Source organism: Muscardinus avellanarius, assembly GCF_963383645.1.
Source record: "Muscardinus avellanarius genome assembly, chromosome: 12".
Lineage (NCBI taxonomy): Eukaryota > Metazoa > Chordata > Mammalia > Rodentia > Gliridae > Muscardinus > Muscardinus avellanarius.
The window spans coordinates 99,405,774-99,426,606 of record NC_137798.1 but is presented as its reverse complement, the minus strand read 5'-3'; the positions used below and the strand labels follow the sequence as shown (position 1 = coordinate 99,426,606).

The 20,833-nt window shown below is 39.9% G+C and overlaps 1 protein-coding gene across 1 annotated transcript in view; it reads left to right on the top strand.

Moving 5' to 3' along the window:
- The window catches only part of ATG2B (autophagy related 2B), a gene marked incomplete at both ends in the record, with an annotated part of 73,877 nt that overhangs the window by 17,356 nt on the left and 35,688 nt on the right, over positions 1–20,833 (top strand). The window contains 12 exons of the mRNA XM_080707546.1: positions 1,590–1,686; positions 2,436–2,621; positions 3,626–3,780; positions 3,871–3,976; positions 5,721–5,982; positions 7,680–7,830; positions 9,100–9,192; positions 9,326–9,514; positions 12,249–12,522; positions 14,311–14,413; positions 16,343–16,538; positions 17,388–17,530. Coding sequence (XP_080563672.1) covers positions 1,590–1,686; positions 2,436–2,621; positions 3,626–3,780; positions 3,871–3,976; positions 5,721–5,982; positions 7,680–7,830; positions 9,100–9,192; positions 9,326–9,514; positions 12,249–12,522; positions 14,311–14,413; positions 16,343–16,538; positions 17,388–17,530 — 1,955 coding nt within the window. The remainder of the gene's footprint in view (positions 1–1,589; positions 1,687–2,435; positions 2,622–3,625; positions 3,781–3,870; positions 3,977–5,720; positions 5,983–7,679; positions 7,831–9,099; positions 9,193–9,325; positions 9,515–12,248; positions 12,523–14,310; positions 14,414–16,342; positions 16,539–17,387; positions 17,531–20,833) is intronic.

Below are 20,833 nucleotides of genomic sequence, written 5' to 3'. Positions count from 1 at the left end.
ATGGAAGGTACACTGAGGGGTATAGAAATTGCTATGGAAACATAGAAAAGGGAGCCACTAGATACTTGTGAATATACATAAAAAGATTTTCAAAAGATTGAAGAATGTCCAGGAATACTTTCTTGGACCAGCATATTTGAGTAGGATTAGGAGCAGGTCAGGGATAATTAGAATGGGCACATGCCTCTCTTACTGATTCTTGCTCTTCTCTTGTTTACCACTTTGACCTACCTCAAGGCATAAAATACTTTCCCTGGGTCTTCAGCCTCTACAGAATAACCTGAGGGGGGCCAGGCGTGGTGGCCCCCGTAATCCCCGTGCGGAGACAGGAGGATCGCGCAGGTTCGAAGCCAGCCTCGCTGGCTTAAGAGACCCTGTTCCAAATAAAAATATAAAAAAATAGGTGTCTGGGAGTGTAGCCCAGAGGTAAAAGGGTTTCCAGGAACCCCAGTACCACCAAAAAAAAAAAAAAACCTGAAGGGATTGTTAGGGAGCACATGGTCATCGTTCAGGTAAACACCACGGGGACTCCTCTGCTGTGGCAACATCCTTGGGAAACCAGTGCATTTGTGTCTGGGGAACGCATTCGTGCCATTTCTTTAAGAAAGAAGATCGGCAGCAATAACTTTTATGGTTCTTTTGTGTTTTCGTCTATGTAGTCCTAAAGTTCTGCACACTGTATTGATTTGTGTAAGTGCTTCTTATATGTCACCTTTAGAGTTCTGTATATTAGGCGACAAATGAACCTGTGGAAATTTCGCATGGTCTCATTGTGTGCCAGCTAGTATTTAGTATTTGGACATAGTATCGTCCTTGCCGATAGTAATTTTTGTGTAATAAATTGAGTATTTGCATATATTTTTATCTAACAAACGAATGCTAAGTGGAAAAAAAAGTTCTGGAGATTACCATTGAGAAGCATAGATCTGATACCCTTACTAGAGTGTAGACACAGATGGCATTGCTGGGAAAACGCAAAGTGTTAAATCTCATTTATTTCCAGTGCTCAGTAAGTCTGTCAACTATGGGTTCAAAATGTTATGAAAGCTTTTATGATATTTTTTTTTTTAGTTCTGTAAGAATGATATTCCTTGAGTAGTATTTGGTATTTCATATTTCAGTTTTAAAGTATTTCGGGGGAATGCTTTATGTATGAAAATAGGGGACTGCCTAGATTGAATGTAAAGCTGCTTTGTTCCAGTGTTTGCTTTTAGTTGTCTTTTGACTTTCTAGGAGGTAGTGTAGAGTAGTGCTTTTGTTGAGTGTCTTCCACAGTGATCAGGAGAGAGTGTGATGGAGCTTCTGCTTACCCAGAAGGACTAGGGGCAGAGAAGTCCACAGAAGCACTCATGTCAGCTGTGGTTTCTACTCTGATGCCTAGGAGAGGGTGGACTTCCTGGAGCAGACACCTGAGAATCACACTTTGGGTGGCCTTTAAGTCTTTTCAAGTAGATGTGTAAATCAACAGAGAGAATCTTAGGCGAAGGGAATCTAAGAATACAGGGAAATGTGTATCTCAATGCCTTAGAGGATACTGAAATTTGTGGTGATGAGCTTTTAAAGAATATTCATCCTGAATATTTTTTCAGTTGGATGTTGATGGACAGATCGACTCTATTCATCTATTCCTGTCACCAAGACAGGTACACTTGCTTTTGGATATGTTAGCAGCTATTGCTGGACCAGGCAAGTATAATTCTGTTGTTATTATTTTTAAAAAATTGGAAACTTTTAAATTAAAATATATAACATATATAGGAAAACTCGTTATTTTTGAAGGTGTAAAACTAAAGATGTGTTATAAATAAGAACCCTAAATATTAATGCCTTGGGTCTTTTAAACTGTGTTACCATGATACAGATTTGTATTCGGTGTGCGTCACTTTATTTATTTATTTATTTATTTTTTGGTGGTACTGGGGTTCCTGGAAGCCCTTCTATATCCGGGCTACACTCCCAGACCTATTTTTACATTTTTATTTGGAAACAGGGTCTCCTAAGCCAGCGCGCGCGGCTAGCTTCGAACCTGCGTGATCCTCCTGTCTCTGCCTCCCAAGCGCGGGGATTACAAGCGTGCGCCACCACGCCCGGCTGTGCGTCACTTTCTTAACTCATTAAAACTTATTCTCACTCATGTCTTTGGTTGGGATAGTATTTCAAACAACTGAAAAATATAATTCTTGAACACACTATACAATTACACGCATATTTAAGTATTTCTAATGACTCCTATGTACCAGAGGAAGGTTTTTTGATTCCTGGCTAAGTTGCTTACGACTGTTGCTCAGATCTCTGATTAATATTGAATAGTGGTAATTTTGCACTAACTATGTTGTTAAGCTGCCATTGGTATTGGATGAATGGGTTTGGGGAGAAAAATGCTGACATAACTCAAAATTTAATTACTGTTTTGCTTCCCTTTTGTATACTTGTAGAGAATTCTAGCAAAATAGGGTTAGCTAATAAAGATAGGAAAAACCGACCCATGCAGCAGGAAGACGAGTATCGAATTCAGATGGAATTAAACCGGTATTATTTGAGAAAAGATTCCCTCTCTGTGGGTGTATCTTCAGAGCAGAGCTTTTATGAGACAGAAACGGCTCGTACACCTTCTAGCCGTGGTAAGCAACTCAAACAAGTTGACACCAGAATCATACATAATCATCATAGATAAAATCAACCTTAATTTTGGCTTTTTTGCAAAGGAGTTGAACAATGAAAGAATAGAAAACCCATATTATAAGAAAGTTTTAATTTATAAATTGATCTGACCACAGAATTTCACTGGTACACTAGCACATGATTATGTAGTTATTTTGATCATATTGTTTTGTCTTATAAATGATGATTTTTTTCTAAGTAAAAATCAGTTTATAAAAATGTAAATTTACACAAAATATAAATTGGGAGTAATTATTCATTTTGCCAAATTTTGTGCTCAAAGATTATATAGTAGTTTTTTTTTCAAATGGGAACCTTCTTTATTAATCTTCCCATCAATTATATGTAATATTGTTACCTAGTATAATTTTGCATTTATAGATATTTTAGAATATATACCATAAATAATAAGAATTTAAGAATAGACTATTGAACCCAAATAAAACTATTAAAACCGACTTAAGAAATTTTAGCTGTAACAAGCTTCACTTGCATGACGGTAAAACAGTCTTCAAAAGAAGGATCTAAAATGTAAATAAAATCATGAATAACGTATTATTTAAAGGAAATGAAACTAGAGATGGCAATATATTTGTACTTTATTTATGCTGGAGATTAAACCTAAGGCCTTATACATGCTAATTCAATTTTAGAGACTCAATTTTAACTTCTAAATCATCATATGACAGCTTTAAAAATACATCACTTAATACTAGGTATCATCTTCAAAACAAAATATTCATCAATAGGAGACTTTAATCTTGTTACCTTATGTTTGGCTGAATTTTTACTATTCCGTTCATATCTTGGATTCAAATCAATTACTCTATTGCAACTAACATACAATTTGGGGCATCACTATATCTTAACCCAAAGGAAGAAGATTATTAATGTTTCTTAACCTATTTAAAAGATTTGATTTGGTGAAATTGTGACATAAGTGATGAAGTTTAATTCTCTCCAGAAGAAGAAGTTTTCTTCTCCATGGCTGATATGGACATGTCCCATAGTCTCTCTTCTCTTCCACCCCTTGGGGACCCCCCAAATATGGACCTGGAGTTATCTCTAACTAGTACATACACAAATACCCCAGCAGGATCTCCATTAAGTGCTACTGTGGTAAAGTATCATTTAATTTCTTTTGTATTCTTGAAAAGTTGCTTCTAAGATCCTGCCCTTTCTTCACGTGCTAAAGGCAATCTTTTGCAGCTCCAGCCAGCGTGGGGAGAGTTCCTGGATCGTCACAAGGAGCAGCCGGTCAGAGGGTCAGCACTCCCGCCCACTCGAGCTCACCAGTCATCTCTGCAGAAGGCTGGTAAGTTCAAGGGAGGCATTTGTTGGTAGTTTCCACTGAAATTTCTCAAGATTTTAAAATTAAAAAATTTGTTTCTTTTTTAAAAGAATGCCATTCTGCTTTTATCCTTTTTTCCCCCTTCCCTTTCCCTCTCTCCCTTCCATAAATGTCAGGTTTTTTTTTTAATTTTACTTTTTTTATGGTACTGGGGGATTAAACTCAGGGGCATTTTATCTTTGAACTACCCCCCCAGCCCTATTTTATTTTTATTTTGAAACAGAGTCTCACTAGGTTGATGAGAGTCTCACTACTTGCTGAAGCTGTTCTCAAACATGCCATCTTCCTTTCTCAGCCTTCCAAGTACTGGGGTTACAGGCATGTGCCACCACGTCTGGTTTATTGGTGCTGGGACTTGAACCCAGAGCCTTGCGCATGCTCAGCATGCATTTCATACCTTTGCTTTTCTTTTTTTTCATAATTTTTCTTTTGGTGTAGGCCAAAACAAGAAACAAAGTTTAGAAAGTTTAGAAAGAAAATGAAGAATTATTAAACAACTTACTCTGAATACTTATTCATCGTATCCCTTTTATATTTAAGTACTTAGATATTATAGCCAGGCACAGTGAATATGCCTGTAATCCCAGTACTTGGTAGGCTGAAATAGGAGGATCACAGGTTTGAGGCCAGCCTCTAAAACATAGCAAGGCCCTCAGCAACTTAGTGAGACCCTGTTTCAAAATAAAAAATAATAAAAAGTGTGGGGGTATAGCTCAGAGGTAGCATGCCCCTGGATTCAATCCCCAGTAACTCCTTCCCCCCTTAATCACCAAAACCCAAAACCTTAGATATTGTTAGTGTCAAAGTGTACCTTAAGTCTCCTCCTCCTCCCCCTCCCCCTCCTCCCCCTCTCCCTCCCCCTCCCCCTCCCCCTCTCCCTCCCCCTCCCTTCCCCCTCCCCCTCCCCTTCTTCTTCTTCTTCTTCTTCTTCTTCTTCTTCTTCTTCTTCTTCTTCTTCTTCTTCTTCTTCTTCTTCTTCTTCTTCTTCTTCTTCTCCTTCTCCTCCTTCTCCTTCTCCTTCTTCTTCTTCTCCTTCTCCTTCTCCTTCTTCTTCTTCTCCTCCTCCTCCTCCTCATTATTATTATTATTATTATTATTATTATTATTATTATTGCAGTTTAGGAACCTCAGTCAGCCATCAGGTTGTGTGTGTGTTGAGGATTGAACCCAGGGCAGATACGATGCCAGGCAAGCACCCTACCATTGAGCTACACCTCTAACCCACTGTTTTTTTTCCCTTCATTATTTATATATTCCTTGAAAGAGAAGCTTAAGCTACTATTATGCAAATGAAAATTTTTTTCCCCAGTGTTGGGGATTGAGCCCAGGGCCTCACACATGCTAGGCACATACTCTACCACAACTAAACCTCCAGCTCTTACTCTGCAAAACTTAATTGAAATAAACAAGCTATGATGATAATGTATGATTCTCAAAGGTGTGTGGCATTTGGTTAATCTTGATTTTTCCACTACAGTTGTATTATGCAAGAGTGTTGTTCAGATTTACTATTGTGATGTAATCTGTTTTTCAAGCATCAAGGATCCTGGATATAAGATGTGACAAGATAACAGTTTATTAAACCATAATTATTGAATATAATTCTAACTGTTGTGTGATCAGCTGTTTTTCTAATATATGAGTAAATGTTTTATAAATCTGATAGGTGACTTATCTCATGTACTTAATCTCAACATGTGTGTTTCAGCTCTTCCCTCCAGATCTGTTTCCGTGGACGAGTCCAGGCCCGAGCTTATTTTGAGACTGGCTGTCGGAACGTTTTCAGTCTCTGTGCTTCACATCGATCCTTTATCTCCACCCGAAACATCGCTGAACCTCAACCCGCTGACATCTATGGCGACAGCTTTCTTCACTTGTATAGAAAAGATCGATCCTGCAGCATTGTCAGCAGATGACTTTAAGTCTTTCCGAACAGTATTTGCAGAAGCTTGTTCACACGACCACCTTAGGTAAACTCTGTCGTGTTTATTGACGATCCTTGAGAAAGAACCAGTGTGGACTTTCGTGTCTCTCTACCTACTTATCTGCATTTGTTTTTAAAATTCACATTTTATTCGTCAAATGAGTGAAATGAAGTTTTCTTGCAGTGCTACAAGAAATATAGTATAGAAATTTCTCATTCGTCAGTGTAGAATTTTTCATTCAGGTTATGTGGCATGCAGAATAATGGAGAGACATGATCCAGATAACCTGGAGTTTGCTAAATTCTCTCTGTCGCTTGCTGCTCTGCTAGTGTCTAGTTTCTTTGTGTGTATATAGTACTGGGGATTGGACCCAGGGGCATTCGACTTCTGAGTGATACCTTCAGCCCTAGTTTTTTTTTATTTTGAAATAGGTCTCATTACGTTGCCAAGGGCCTCACCAAGTTGCTGAGTCTGGCCACAAACCTGTGATCCTCCTGTCTCAGTTTCCCATGTATGAGTTTACAAGCGTGCACCACCACACCCGGCTTTGCCAAAATTTTTGACCATACTTTGCCATCATATCAACGGACTCTACAGTCATGAAAGCAGTTCCTATTGTCCGGGGCACTAGCAGAGATGACGGTGGTAGTGAGAGCAGAACTAACGAGAAGACACGTGGAAACAGTCGCCTGTTGCTGGCCACGGGTGGGAAATAACACTCAGGCTGATCCTGCGCTGTGGTGCCACATTTCTAACTCCTTTAAAGAAAACAAAAGCTGTCCAAATTGTCAGTCATCCATTATGAGTTGATCCTAATGGATAATTGAAGTTTTAAGTATAGTATTGTTAAGCTACAAATACTATTTATGAATTTGTTAAATGATAGGTTGTTTATTTATTTATTCTGCACAACTGGGGTCATTCCACCTCCGAGGTACACCCCTAGCCCTAGCTCTATTTTTCATTCTACATTTTTCGGAAACAGATTCTTACTAAGTTGTGGAGGGCCTCACTAAGTAGTCGAGGCTGGCCACAAACCTGAGATTCTCCTGTCTCAGCCTCCAAAGTACTGGGATTACAAGTGTGAGCCACCATGCCCAGCTTTGATAAGTTATTTAAATGAATGGTTTACACCATGTACTTTATTTTTTTAGAAAATACCATGGGATTATATTTTAACTTGACTTTTTTAAATATTAAAGTTAATATGCAGAGTACTTTTGACACCTATCAAAATATATCTGACAGATTAGCATTCTACTATTTAAAGTAAAATTAAAAAGGTATTTCTGACCAGTTTTCATATATCTACATGTAGAAAGTATAGCAAAACCCACAGAAACTAGAGGCAGACTTCATTTGGTCCTGCCAGTTGAAGTTTTAAAATAGCACACAGTATTTTTAGATCATTTTAAGAAACAATTTTTTATCTTTTACATATTTGAAATATTTTATCCAATGGCAGTGAAAATTTAAAATGCAGAAGCAAGCAGGGCAGTGTTCGGAAAAAAGTATATTATGGACCATTTCCCATCAACAGAACTAATATTTTTGTCAGAGATGCGATGTTTGAAGCAGTCTTTCTGGTTAATAGTCATAGGAATATCAGTCATTGCTAACTGGAAGTTGTTAAAATAAGAGGGTAGTTACTAATATTAACATTTATATATTCTGATTTATTATGATAATATTGCTTAACTTAGAAGTATCTGATACTCTTAAATGCTATGTTTTTATAATAGGTTTATAGGCACTGGCATCAAGGTTTCCTATGAACAAAGACAAAGATCAGCTTCCCGATATTTTAGTACTGACCTGTCGATTGGCCACGTGGAGTTTCTGGAGTGTCTGTTCCCGACTGATTCTCATTCTGCTCCTCCTCATTATACAGAGGTAAATGCTGGGTATTTCCTTTGGAATCATTCTTTCAATATGCCTTGCTCTTTAGGAATTGTATGAATAGCAGTGGTTTTCTTAAAATATATATAGGAGAGCTTATGGGACCGTTACTGTTAGTTTGTCTGCATTTTGTTGGGACAGATTTTCCTTATGGCACTTAAAGGCCGTTATGAACCCGTTGACGTTTTCAACTCAGGTTTGTCTTGTTTTAGCCTCCAGACGGGTTATTATACAAATGCCTGTTTCATTCATCTTCAGAGCACCCTTCATTTCAGAAGAACTCTGTTACTTGAGCAAATGCAGAATGTCTGCACTTATTAAGTACTATTTAAGACAAAATGTTTTGTGTTCTCTTACAATTTTGATTTTTTTCCTAATTTAAAAGTGTGACTAAGCCGGGCATGGCGGCACACACTTGCAATCCCAGCATTTGGGAGACTGAGACCAGAGGATCGCGGTTCATGGACAGCCTCGGCTACTTAGCGAGGCCCTTTTAAGTCAGTGAGACCCTGTTTCAAAAAATAAAAAGACAAACAAACAAACAAACAAATAAATAAATAAAGTGTGACCTGGAGAAACTTTTAACATTTACTGCTATTCCTTTGCCAGTATACATTGTTTTATTTTCAAAGCCTCCCCTTTTTTTTTGTGGTTCTGGGGATGGAACCCTGGGGCATTCTACTTCCAAGCTACATCCTCAGCCCTTTTTTTTTTTAATTCTTCATTTTGAAACAGGATCTTACTGAGTTGAAAAGTGCCTCACTAAGTAGCTGAGACTGTTTCTAACCATGATCCTCCTGTTTCAGCCTCTCAAATGCTGGGATTACAAGTGTGCACCATACTGGGGTTCCTGGAAACACTTCTACGTCTGGGCTACACTTCCAGACCTATTTTTATACTTTTTTAAATTTGAAAACAGGGTGTCTTAAGCCAGCACGGCTGGCTTTGACCTGCGCGATCCTCCTGTCTCCACCTCCCAAGCGCGAGGATTACAAGCGTGCACCTCCATGCCCGGCGTCAAAGCCCTTTCTTGAGTATCAATTTATTTGAATAACCTCACCTATATTCTGCAGATAAAGTACCAAGTATCTCAGAAGTTAACGAATCCAAGATTTACATTGCTAGTTTAAGTCATAAAAATGAAGCTGAAAGCCAGCTTTTCTGGCTGTATTCTTCTCATTATTAAATTGGCATGTTTATGAATCTGTGATTAATTATAGCTTAATATCTTAGGTTTAATTTATCTGCATCTTTGTTTTTAAGCTTTTAACGTTCCATTCTAAAGAAAGAAGTGATGCCCACCCCCCTGTGTGTCTTCAGCTTCATTATAAACATTCTGAGAGTAGAGGACCCCAGGTAAGGATTTTTTTGTGTGTGATTATGACATGTAAAAATTTTACTTGATATATATTTTCTCACAATTTTAAGATTTTATCCTAATTCTGTAGTACTATTAATGATTGTGTTAATGTCCCTCCCTTTTTTTAAGGGTAATCAAGCAAGACTTAGTTCAGTTCCTCAGAAGGCAGAATTACAAATTAAACTAAATCCAGTATGTTGTGAACTGGATATCAGCATTGTGGACAGGTTAAATTCTTTGCTGCAACCACAGAAACTTACTACAGTAGAGATGATGGCATCTCACATGTATACATCATATAATAAGCATATTAGTCTGGTAAGTATTCAAGAGTTGTAAATAACCATAACTGCATTTAACAATAGGCTTGTTGAGATAATTTCTGAACTAAGTGTTATTAATAGATTAGGCAGCACATATTAAAGCAGTGCTATTTTTTAATAATGTAAAATGGAGATTTTTTTGTGTGTGTGGGTCTGGGAATGGAACCCAGGGGCATTTGACCTCTGAGCTACAACCCCTGCCCAATTTTTTATTTTTTATTTTGAAATAGGGTGTCACTAAGTTGCGGAGGGCCTCACTAAGTAGCTGAGGCTGTCCACGAACCATGATCCTCCTGTCTCAGCCTCCCAAATCCTGGGATTACAAGCATGCACCACCACGCCTGGCAGAAATGGAGATATTTATGGCTTGATAATAGCTAAGTTTTGATAATGTAATGAATGAAATTTTATGCATTTATTCTAAAATGATGGTTATGAAGATGGCATAGCAACATTAAGAAGGCTTATCAAGACGTATTAAGTGAAAAAGTAGAATAGATTATTCTATGTAAATTTTTATTACAACTACAAAAATAAAATTGGTGTGTAGAAAAAGAATCAGGATTGGGCATGGTAGTACTTACCTGTAATCATAGCTCTTTGGGGGGCTGAGGCAGGAGGATCAGAAGTTCAAGACCAGCCTGAGCAACTTAAGTGAGATCTTGTCTCAAGATGAAAAATAAAAGCTTGATGTAGTGGCACATGCCTGTATTTTCAGTATTTGGGGGCCTGAGACATGAGGATCACAGGTTTGGGCCCAGCCTCAGCAAATTAATGAGACCTTGTTTAAAAACAAAATAAATAGGGCTTGTGTATAGCTCAAAGGTAGCATACCCCTGGGTTCAATCCCTTGCAACTAACACACACACACACAAACATACATACACAAAAGGGGGTGTGTTGGTGTGGTTTAGCTCAGTGGTGGAGCACCCTTGGATTCATTCCCTAGTACTGTAAAAAAACAAATGCAGAAATGAGATCTATAAAATAAATACCACACTTGATCTTTTTATATGGAATTAAAATGTCATATTTGTGTTTATATGCTGTGATTATAACATTCACAAAATTTTATCTTTTCACACATTTAATAAACTTCTTGAACCACCAAAAAAGTGTAACCCAAATTTGGGATATACTTTTGAAAATGGGAAAATAATCTCTTGACTACTGCAGTACATCACTTTTACTCCGATTTGGTGCAACTTCCCTACTTATTTACCTTTCTCTTGGTGCTGAGTGTTCACATTAAGTAGCCTTCTTCATTTTTTATTTTCACCAATTACAAGTAAAGTTCTGTGGGCTAGTCTCTGTATATGCTGTTAGCCACAGGTATATTGGGATGACGACTTAATCTCCTGGGTTACTTCTGCCTGAGAATGGGGATTAATACTAGAAAGTTGAGTAGGGGACGAGTAGAATAGGTTTGTTAAAAATCAAAGTCTAAGCCAGGCGTGGTGGCGCACACTTGTAATCCCAGTATTTGAGAGGCTGAGTCAGGAGGATCTGGGTTCGCGGCCAGCCTCAGCTCTTAGTGAGGCCCTTTGCAATGCAGTACGACCCTGTTTCAAAATAAAGAATAAAAAATAGAGCTGGGGGTGTAGCTTGACGGTAGAATGCCCCTGGGTTCCATCCCCAGTACCGGGGGGTGGTGTGGGGTGGGGGGTAGGGGACCAAGGTCTCGGTTAAAAAAAGAACTTTGAGCCGGGCTTGGTGGCCCATGCTTGTAATCCCCGTGCTTGGGAGGCAGAGACAGGAGGATCGCGGTGGTTTGAAGCCAGCCGCGCTGGCTTAGGAGACCCTGTTTCCAAATAAAAATATAAAATAGGTCTGGGAGTGTAGCCTGGAAGTACAAGGGCTTCCAGGAACCCCAGTACCACCAAAAAAATAAAAATAAAAATAAAAAGAGAAGTTTGTAATCTAAGTGATTAAAGAGTGACTCAAGAAGCGAAGGAGCATTAACACCTACAGCGGAATCAAGATTTGTTAGTTGTTTTGTTTTTTGGTGGTACTGGGGATGGAACCCTTCTACCTCCGGGCTACACTCCAGACCTAGTTTATATTTTATTTGGAAACAGGGTCTCTTAAGCCAGCGCGGCTGGCTTCAAACCACCGCGATCCTCCTGTCTCCGCCTCCCAAGCGTGGGGATTACAAGCGTGTGCTGCCATGCCCGGCTAGATTGATTAGTTTTAATTCATTCTGTAGAAAAGTTTATAATGAACTTGTTTGAATGGCATTGTGTATGTGTGTGTGGGGGGGGTGTACTGGATTGATCCCAGGGGCTCTCTACCACTGAGCCACACCCCAAACTCTTTTTTTTTATTTTGAGATAAGGTCTCCCTAAGTTTCCCGGGCTGGCCTCACACCTGTGATCCTCCAATCTTAGAGTCCTAAGAAGTGGGATTACAGGCGTGATCCACTATGCCCAGCTCAGCCTGCATTTGTTAGTAGTTTTGTGGTTTATATAAGATCAGCATATTCTTACTATTCACTTTAGTTTTTATTTTGGTTGATTTATTTTTGTATCAGGTTTTAACTTGCTGGTAGTTGCCGCTTTATGGGATTTTACTACACTGCACTGACATGGCAGTTGCTTTGACTTGTATTTTATGCATCGTGCCGAGTGAGGAGCTAATGTCTGCGCGTGCTGAGATGTTGACACTGATGTCATTTATGTCTTTTTACTTCATCGAGCGCACTGATGCTTTTCTGATGTTTTGTGTTTCAGCACAAGGCTTTCACTGAAGTGTTTCTAGACGATTCCCACAGTCCTGCAAATTGTCGAGTGTCCGTGCAGGCTGCTGCTCCAGCATTAAATCTTTCTGTCCGCTTCCCGATACCTGATCTTCGGGCAGATCAAGAAAGAGGACCATGGTTTAAGAAGTCGCTTCAGAAGGAGATCCTCCACTTAGCGTTCACAGATCTGGAATTTAAGACCGAACTTACAGGGGGGTCAACCCCAGAGCAAATGAAATTGGAACTTACCTTTAGAGAACTGGCTGGTAAGATTGAGAGTGTCTGGAAGAACCAGGCTAGATACTGAATCTTATGCCATAAAGTTTCCGATAATTTCCAAATGCAGTAAAATTAAGGAACATCATGTGAGCAAACAAGAGCAGCAGCAGTGCCCCTTAGGATTGTTTAGAAATATGTACTCGGTTAGTTTTCTAAAAAGTTACCAAGCACGAGGATTTGTTTACTTAGCTAGAGCACTTATTTTCTGTAGGGGAATATAGTGCTTTAGCGTGCCTTTTTTTAAAATCACCACCTCCCACTTACTTGCTGATAATAGGCAGAATCTGTTAGTGCCTCTGTTAGGTAATTTGCTAAGTACTTTACATATATTATCTTGTTTACTTTAATCATCATAATCATGATATCCTATTTTTCAATTGTTTTTATAATTTAGTAGGTGAGTGAATTGGTGCACTTAGGAGTGGGTTTTCAAGATTATATTGTAGTAAAGGACAGAATCAAACTTCAGACCCAAATTTGACACCAGACCTCTTCTACCACCACAGGAGCTAATCTCTAGTGATAGTGATTTTCCTTATAAAGGATGTTTTGGGTTTTTTCTATATTGCTTTGGATTTTTTTTTTTTTTTTTTTTTGGCACAGGAGGGAGATTGAACCCAGGATCGTTCTACCTCTGAGCTACACTCGTAGCCATGCTCTCACTCTTCCTTCGTTTACTTTTTACTATATATATGTTTTTCAGTACTGGGGAGGGAACCCAGGGGCTTTCTATCTCCAAGATACACCCTCAGCCCTATTTTTTATTCTTAATTTTGAAATAGGTCTCACTGGGTTGTGAAGGGCCTCACCAAGTAGCTGAGGCTGGCCTTAAACCTTGATCCTCTTGTCTCAGGCTCCCAAATGCTGGGATTACAAACGTGCACCACCATGCCCAGCTATTACTTTTTAAATTTTGAAACTAGGTCTTGCTAAGTTATTGTAGCCGGCCTTGAGCCTGCATTTTTCCTGTCTCGGCCTTCCAAGTATTGGGATTACAGGTCTGTATCACCATACCTGGCTTATATTGCATTGTTTTTTGCTAGCTACTGAAGAGAGTGTATGTGGACTTAGAGTGGATCAGGCCTAGGAATAACACTGGAAGATCTTTGATCCTCTGGTTCCTGAAGTGCTGCTTCTGCTATAGTCCCCTTGCCCATGACCACTCACACCTGGGTCATGGGTCCTGAATCCTGGAATTGGCTACAGAAGTTTCCTTTCCTGTTTTCTCTAACTTTTACATATTTTTGGAGCTATTTGAAATTAACATTTGCCAATTAAGATTTCATGAAAGGGCTTTTACATGTTATCTGATCATCTTTCATCTTCAAGAAAGTATTTTGGAAGAAAGCCATTCTTGAGTTATAAAATGAAAAAACATGTACAATGCAGAGCTATTTTGAATAGAGATTTTTACAGTATTTGATGCGAAGTGCACATATAAAGAATAGTTAAAGTTTCTAGCTGTATATTAGCTGAATATACTTTTATTCTGTAAAGAAATAATTCTTAATAGCACTCAGTAAGTGGTAACTGCTGTATTTAATATATCATGACTGTACATCTTATACATTAAAATGTGTCACTCAGTGATTTTGGTTTGAATGAAGAACAACACCTTGATCTGCACGCTCTTTACTACATGCCACATGGCAGTGGGAACAAAGGACTCGCGGCACATTGTTCCCTGATTTAGAGAGGTTTGCTCCTCCCAGGAAGGAAGAGCTTCTCTTGCACTCAAGAAGGATGCATCTAGTAAATCAGTCTTGTGTTATTAGGGTCATTCCAAGAAGAGAAAGGAGAACCATCTATTAAATTTTTCCACGTGTCTGGTGGAGTTGATGGAGATATAGCGTCCTCAGATGACTTTGACTGGCCACGGTAAGCAAATGCAAGGGGATTGTCCCTTTGGAAAAAATATGATAGTCCTTTTAAACAACATTTCGACGATTAGATTTAAGCTAGAAATGGCCTTGATGAAAGAACCCAGAGCAAGATGGACAGATAATAACACTGAGCACTGCCCTGTGAAAAATCGAAGGAAGTATAGGAATGGTCTTTGGTCTCAAGTTACCCAGCCTCATTAGAGGGACAAAAGAATCAGTGCGCATTTTAAAAACACTTCAAGGATACAGAAGAGATATCACGAGGCATTATTTGGATAGTTGTGTAATTGTTTAGTCAGTTACTGCTTTTGGGTAGTGTTTTTTAAATCTGGGGTGTTTTTATAAAGAACTGCTGGTTCTTGAGTCGCGAGTTGAGATTCTGGGATGGAACCTGGGCATCATTTTTCTTTTTTAATTCTAAGAGGTGATTCTAGTACTACTGGACTTGGAGAACCCCTTGCTCTAAGATTTTTGAAGAATTAATTTCTTAAGTTGCATTAGCCTGCTAGTAGGCTTGGGTCTTATTTAAAAGAACATAGTATACTTAAAATAATGATCAATTGTTATATCAAAAACGGAATGAATCCTAAGACCTAAATTGATCCTTTTTGTGTTTTTTTTGCCAGCCTTCTTTTGAATCTCTTCCCTTCTATGCACTGCCCTAATAGATTCCTAGGACAGCATTGTTAGCACATGCCTGAATGAGCATGGATTTTCACCATAGGAATTGGTTCTACTTCGGGCATTTGGAAGCACTACTTATATTTGAATATCCATAAATTAAGAAAGTTTGTGATAGTTTACTAGAACCAAGTGGCACTGTCTTCTTGGGGGAAAAGTTTAGATACAACAACATGGCTATTTTGTTTGAAGGATTCATGCTTTATCATAATAATGAGCTGATATGATAAGAGGATAATAAAGCCAGGTGTGGTGGCACAAGCCTGTAGTCACAGTACTTGGGAGGCTGAGACAGGAGGATCACAGGTGTGAGGACAGTCTCAGCAAGTAGTGAGACTCTCATTAACCTAGTGGGATCCTGTTTCAAAATAAAAATAAAAATAGGGCTGCAGGTATAGCTCAGAGGTAGAATGGCCCTGGGTTCTATCCCCACCCCCCACACAGACTGTGGCTAGTGACACGCTACAGATGAGGAGATGAGGAAACAGATATGATTATACTCTGTAGCCAAAGCCCGTTAGCTTTCTGCCATCTAAAGAGCGAATCAATGCAGTGATGTGTAGGGTTTGTATCCTCAAACAATAGCGTAAGACTTTTTAAATGGAAATTTCCAGTGGAATACCTAATTTTGCTCTTGTAGTTCCGAAACTGTTCTCTAATTAAGTTCCCCTTTTTCCATTTGAGCCACTTGCATGACATGAGGTTTCTGAGGTGGCAAGTATTCCATCATAGAAGAATAACCATGTGAGATTTGGCTTAATGATCATAACTCAAATTCTTAGGTGAAGTTTTCTGGCTGCTACTAATATTCAAAGATAACCTATTTGAGTGACTTATTTTCAGTTCACTATGCATCTCTCTCTCTCTCTCTCTCTCTCTCTCTCTCTCTCTCACACACACACACACACACACACACACACACACACACACACACAGTGCTTTAATGGTCTGTCCCTTCATTCTGCCTTTGTAATAATACAATTGCTTAAGCTTACAACAACAACAAAATAATCCATTTGCTTTCAAAAAGCCAGACTTTGAGTTAGCAGTCATTAAGTGCTAATACTTTGCTTAGTCACTTGTTTCAGGTCTGTACTTTAAGTTTGTAGCATGTGGGTAAGTGGGTTACATGACACATAGACTTTGTAAAGAAGTCTAATCCTACCCAAGCCTAATCAACATTATTTGTTTAGTTTTGCTATTTATACTTAGATTTTGATTTAAAAATTATCTTTGACATCAGAATGGTACTGAAAATAAATCCACCAGCTATGCATTCCATTTTGGAGAGAATAGCAGCCGAGGAGGAGGAAGACCACGACGGTCACTACCAGGAGGAGGAGGACGGAGGCGCTCATTCCCTGAAAGATGTCTGCGACCTGCGGAGACCAGCCCCGTCACCCTTTTCTTCTCGTAGAGTAATGTTTGAGAACGAACAGGTAAAAGAAAAGTGTGGGCAAGCAGTTAACAGGAACAGTATTGTTCTTAGTCATAGAGTAGTGATTTTAATTCTTATTTTTTAAATTCCTTTTTTTTTGATACTAGGGATTGAACCCAGGGGCATTCTACCTCTGATCTACACCCCCACCCAGCCCTATTTCCTTCCTTCCTTCTTTCTTTCTTTCTTTCTTTCTTTCTTTCTTTCTTTCTTTCTTTCTTTCTTTCTCTCTCTCTCTCTCTCTCTCTTTCTCTCTCTCTCTCTCTCTCTCTCTCTCTCTCTCTCTCTCTCTCTCTTTCTCTCTCTCCTCTCTCTCCTCTCCTCTCCTCTCCTCTCCTCTCCTCTCCTCTTCACCTCCCCCCCACCTACCTCTGGGCTATACTTCCAGACCTATTTTATATTTTATTTGAAAACAATGTCTCACTTGCTGTAGCTGAGGCTGGCTTCGAACCTGTGCGATCCTCCTGTCTCCTTCTCCTCCTCCGTGCGCCACCATGCCGGGCTTGTTCATTATTTTGAAACAGAGTCTCACTGAGTTGCAAAGGACCTCACTAGCTGAGGCTGGCTTCGAACTACGATCTTCCTGTCTAGGCCTCCCAAATGCTGGGATTACAGGCATGTGCCACCAAGCCTGGCTCTTTAAATTCTTAATTTAAAAGAGTACTATTCATACTTTTTAAACTCCAAGATTGGTTGATGCCTATTTTTTTTTCCTTCCAAGTTAAAGATTGTGTGCTTAGTTATTTGCACACGTAGTAAATGCTACAGATAGGTTAAGATGCTACTACTATTTTAAACATAAAGTGTGGATATTTGATGCCTTTTTTTGCACTAACCTGTTATATTTTAGATGGTGATGCCAGGAGACCCTGTAGAAATGACGGAGTTTCAGGATAAAGCAATAAGCAATTCTCATTATGTGCTGGAACTTATGTTACCAAATATTCACGTAACACTACCTAATAAAAGTTTTTATGAGAAGCTGTATAATAGGTGAGTTTACACACATTTAGTGGAATCTTTAGAATCAGACTTTCTGCTTAACTGCCTTTCTGGTTCTCTTCCTCCCCCTTTTCTCTCTTTACTCTAATATCATCTGTCATCTCTTTGTACTTGGCATAGTCTAGGTGGTGGCTGTAGAACTGTTGCCCTTGTGATGTGCTGTTTTCAGAGCAGATTCTCACCCCGTGCGTCTCACGCCGGCCTACTAGTGTGTGAGCTGCCGAGAGCCTCAGCCCTCGGGTTGGCTGCTTGCCCCATCAGCTTATTGCAGGATGCTGAGCAAATGCTAATTTTTCTACATGTGTACTGACATGAAAAAGCACTAGAAGATACTTGTTTCAAGGCCAGCAGATACTAACATAGAATCAAAATCCTAGGGCCATGGAAAGGAGCTTGTTTTCTCAGAATCCAGGAAGGCTCTTGTTGGAATTTTAAACTCTACTTGTACACTTGAATACAAAAGTTTGAATTTATTACATTTAATACCCCTCAATATATATACCAGACAAACACGTTGAAATGAATGGAATTCTAGGTCATAAACTATAGGTCATAGGACATCAAAAACGGTAATACATACTTTAAACATTCAATTTATAAATATGCATTAATTCACCACTTTTTGAGACAGAGAGTAGCTGTGTTGCCCAGGCTGGCTCCAAACTTATGGGCTCAAATAGTCCTGCCTCAGTCCCAACTAGCTGGGATTACAGGCATGCATATTTTGCCTGGCTCTACCACTTCTTTTTGAGATATAGAATAGGGTCTTTTTTTTTTAATATGAGCTACTAATTAGAATTCTACCTCATCTATTTTGCACGAAGTATACCCAGAAGGCATTGTTTTTAGTTTTGATTTTAAAATAGTATGGTAAGAGAATTTTCAAAGTAATCTGAGTACAAAATGCTTGTAGGTTTTTAAGATTTTTTTTTCCACAATCTGGATGCTCAAAAATAATGTTAGAGCCAGGTGTGATGGCACACACTTGTAATCTCAGTACTTGGGAAGCTGAGACAGGGAGGTCACAGGTTCAAGGATAACTTCAACAAATACTGAGACTCTCATCAATTTAGTAAGATCCTGCTTCAAAAATAAATAAATAAAATAGGGCTGGAGGTATAGGTCAGATGTAGAATGTCCCTGGGTTCAATCCCCAGTAACACACACACACACACACACACACACACACACACACACACCATGTTAGCATATAGTATTTGGTTAAACTATAATTACAGTAGCAAATGCAAGCATATTTGAAACCAAATACAGTCTACCTTTGCTGAATATGTAAAATGGGCATCTCTGTTGAGAGCCACATAAGCTCCAGTTTGCTGAGGCGTAGTCACCAGCAGAGGCAGTCAGTAGATGGAAACATCCATCATCATGGCTGTTGCAGCATTCGGTATTTGACTGCTTACATCTGGGAACTAGATTTTCTGTTACTTTGGGTAGTGGATTAATGGAGTTGCTTAGGAGAGTTTCTCTTCTGCCTGGTTACCCATCTCTTAAGCTCCTGGAATGGCATTAGGACTGAAATGCCCCGTGTGTGGATCATGAAAATCTCATTTCTATCTTTCTCAGGGTGTGAATTCTTTGCCCTTTATTTGGCTTTATATTTTCAAATTAATATTTAAAAATTTTTCACATATTCTCAGACTAAGACAGTGTACTAGTACAAAGAACTTTCTCTCCCCCCAACTACTTGCGAATACATTGCTGATCTCATGCCCTTTAGCCTTGAGTATGTGAGTGCATATTTCCCACAAATAAGGACATTTACATAACTGTAACCCAGCCATCTAAGGAAATCAGGGTTGATATATGTTGCCATCTAATTTTTACATCCCATTCAGGTTTTACTAAATGTTTCAATAAAGTCCTTTACTTGGTTTTTTTAAAAAGCTTTTTTTTTGAGCAGGGGTTATAACCAATAGCCAATTCTGCCCCACTTCATATATTTAAGATGTCTATATTTTAAAATACAGGTTTTTCTTTTAATGGCCTTGGTTGACTGATTCATTTTAAAAAGACAGTTTCAACCAGGCCCAGTAAGACCCTAGGTCCCGGGCAGAGGTGGGGTGGGGCATGCCAGCCGCAGCCTGGGTTGCGGGACTCTGGGCCCTGGGCCAGACCGCGCATAGCACACCAGACCCCTGGAGAAACCGGGCCCAGTAAGACCCTGGGTCCCGGGCAGGGGTTGGGCGGGGCACGCTGGACCCCGGAACAGCCAGGGCCCAGGTCTTAGGACTCTGGGCCCCAGGCAGAGTAGTGCGGAGCACGCTGGACCCATGGGGAAACTGACCGGGTCACAGTGCTACTGAGTGCCTGATCCCACTACCTCCTCAAACCACATATACTGTCTTCTCTTATTTAAAAAAAAAAGGAAAAGAAAAAGAAAAAGGAAAAATATCAGAGAGGGGTTAAGAAAGCCATGGCAGATGCCAGGACACTGGAGATGCAGACAAAACTTATCCAAATGCACTGGAACTTATGGAAAAATTTTCTGTGAAGGAGGACTGCTGTTTCTCTATATTGTTAAGAATCTTGGAGATCACCTGTAAGGAGAGAGTTTAGCAGAGACCAAGGAGAAAGGCAGTGTTGAAAGCGGTCTCCATGATGGCGGTGGAGACTTGTATTCAGGAGAAGCAGAAATCGGATCCTACCAACCTTAATTTTTTGGAGAAATTACACCAAATGTCGAATGCTACCGTCACGCATGCTTAGGAAAACTGGACAACATTCAGAGTGGAAAAATAGCCTGGGAAGGATTTGAAATGGTGGAGGCAGTGGCAATGGCAGTGGCCAGTACTCAGGGGAGGCAGAGATCTGATGCATTATACCTGGAACCTTTGAAATAATAACCCCAGAGGCAGAATGTAACCACCACGCACCCTCGAGAACGTGGGACAATTGGTTGGGTGAAGCGAAGAGGGTGCTCGGATTGGAGCCTGCCGAGGGGTGAGGATGGCAACATACACAGCAAAACTAAGATTGGAGCCTGCCGTGAGTCAAGGCCAGTGCTGGAGCCTCCGAGGCCGGGATCAGAGCCTGCTAAAGGGTTAGGCTGGTGCTGGGGCCAGTGAGGCCAGGGTTGGAGCCTGCCATGAGGCACGGCTGGTGCTGGGGCCTTCGAGGCCAGGATCGGAGCCTACTGAGGGGTTAGGCCGGTGCCGGGGCCAGCAAGGCTGGGATCAGAGCCTACCGTGAGGCAAGGCCGGTGCTGGAGGTTCGAGATAGTGATCGGAGCCTGCTGAGGGGTTAGGCCAGTGCCAGGGCCAATGGTCAACATCG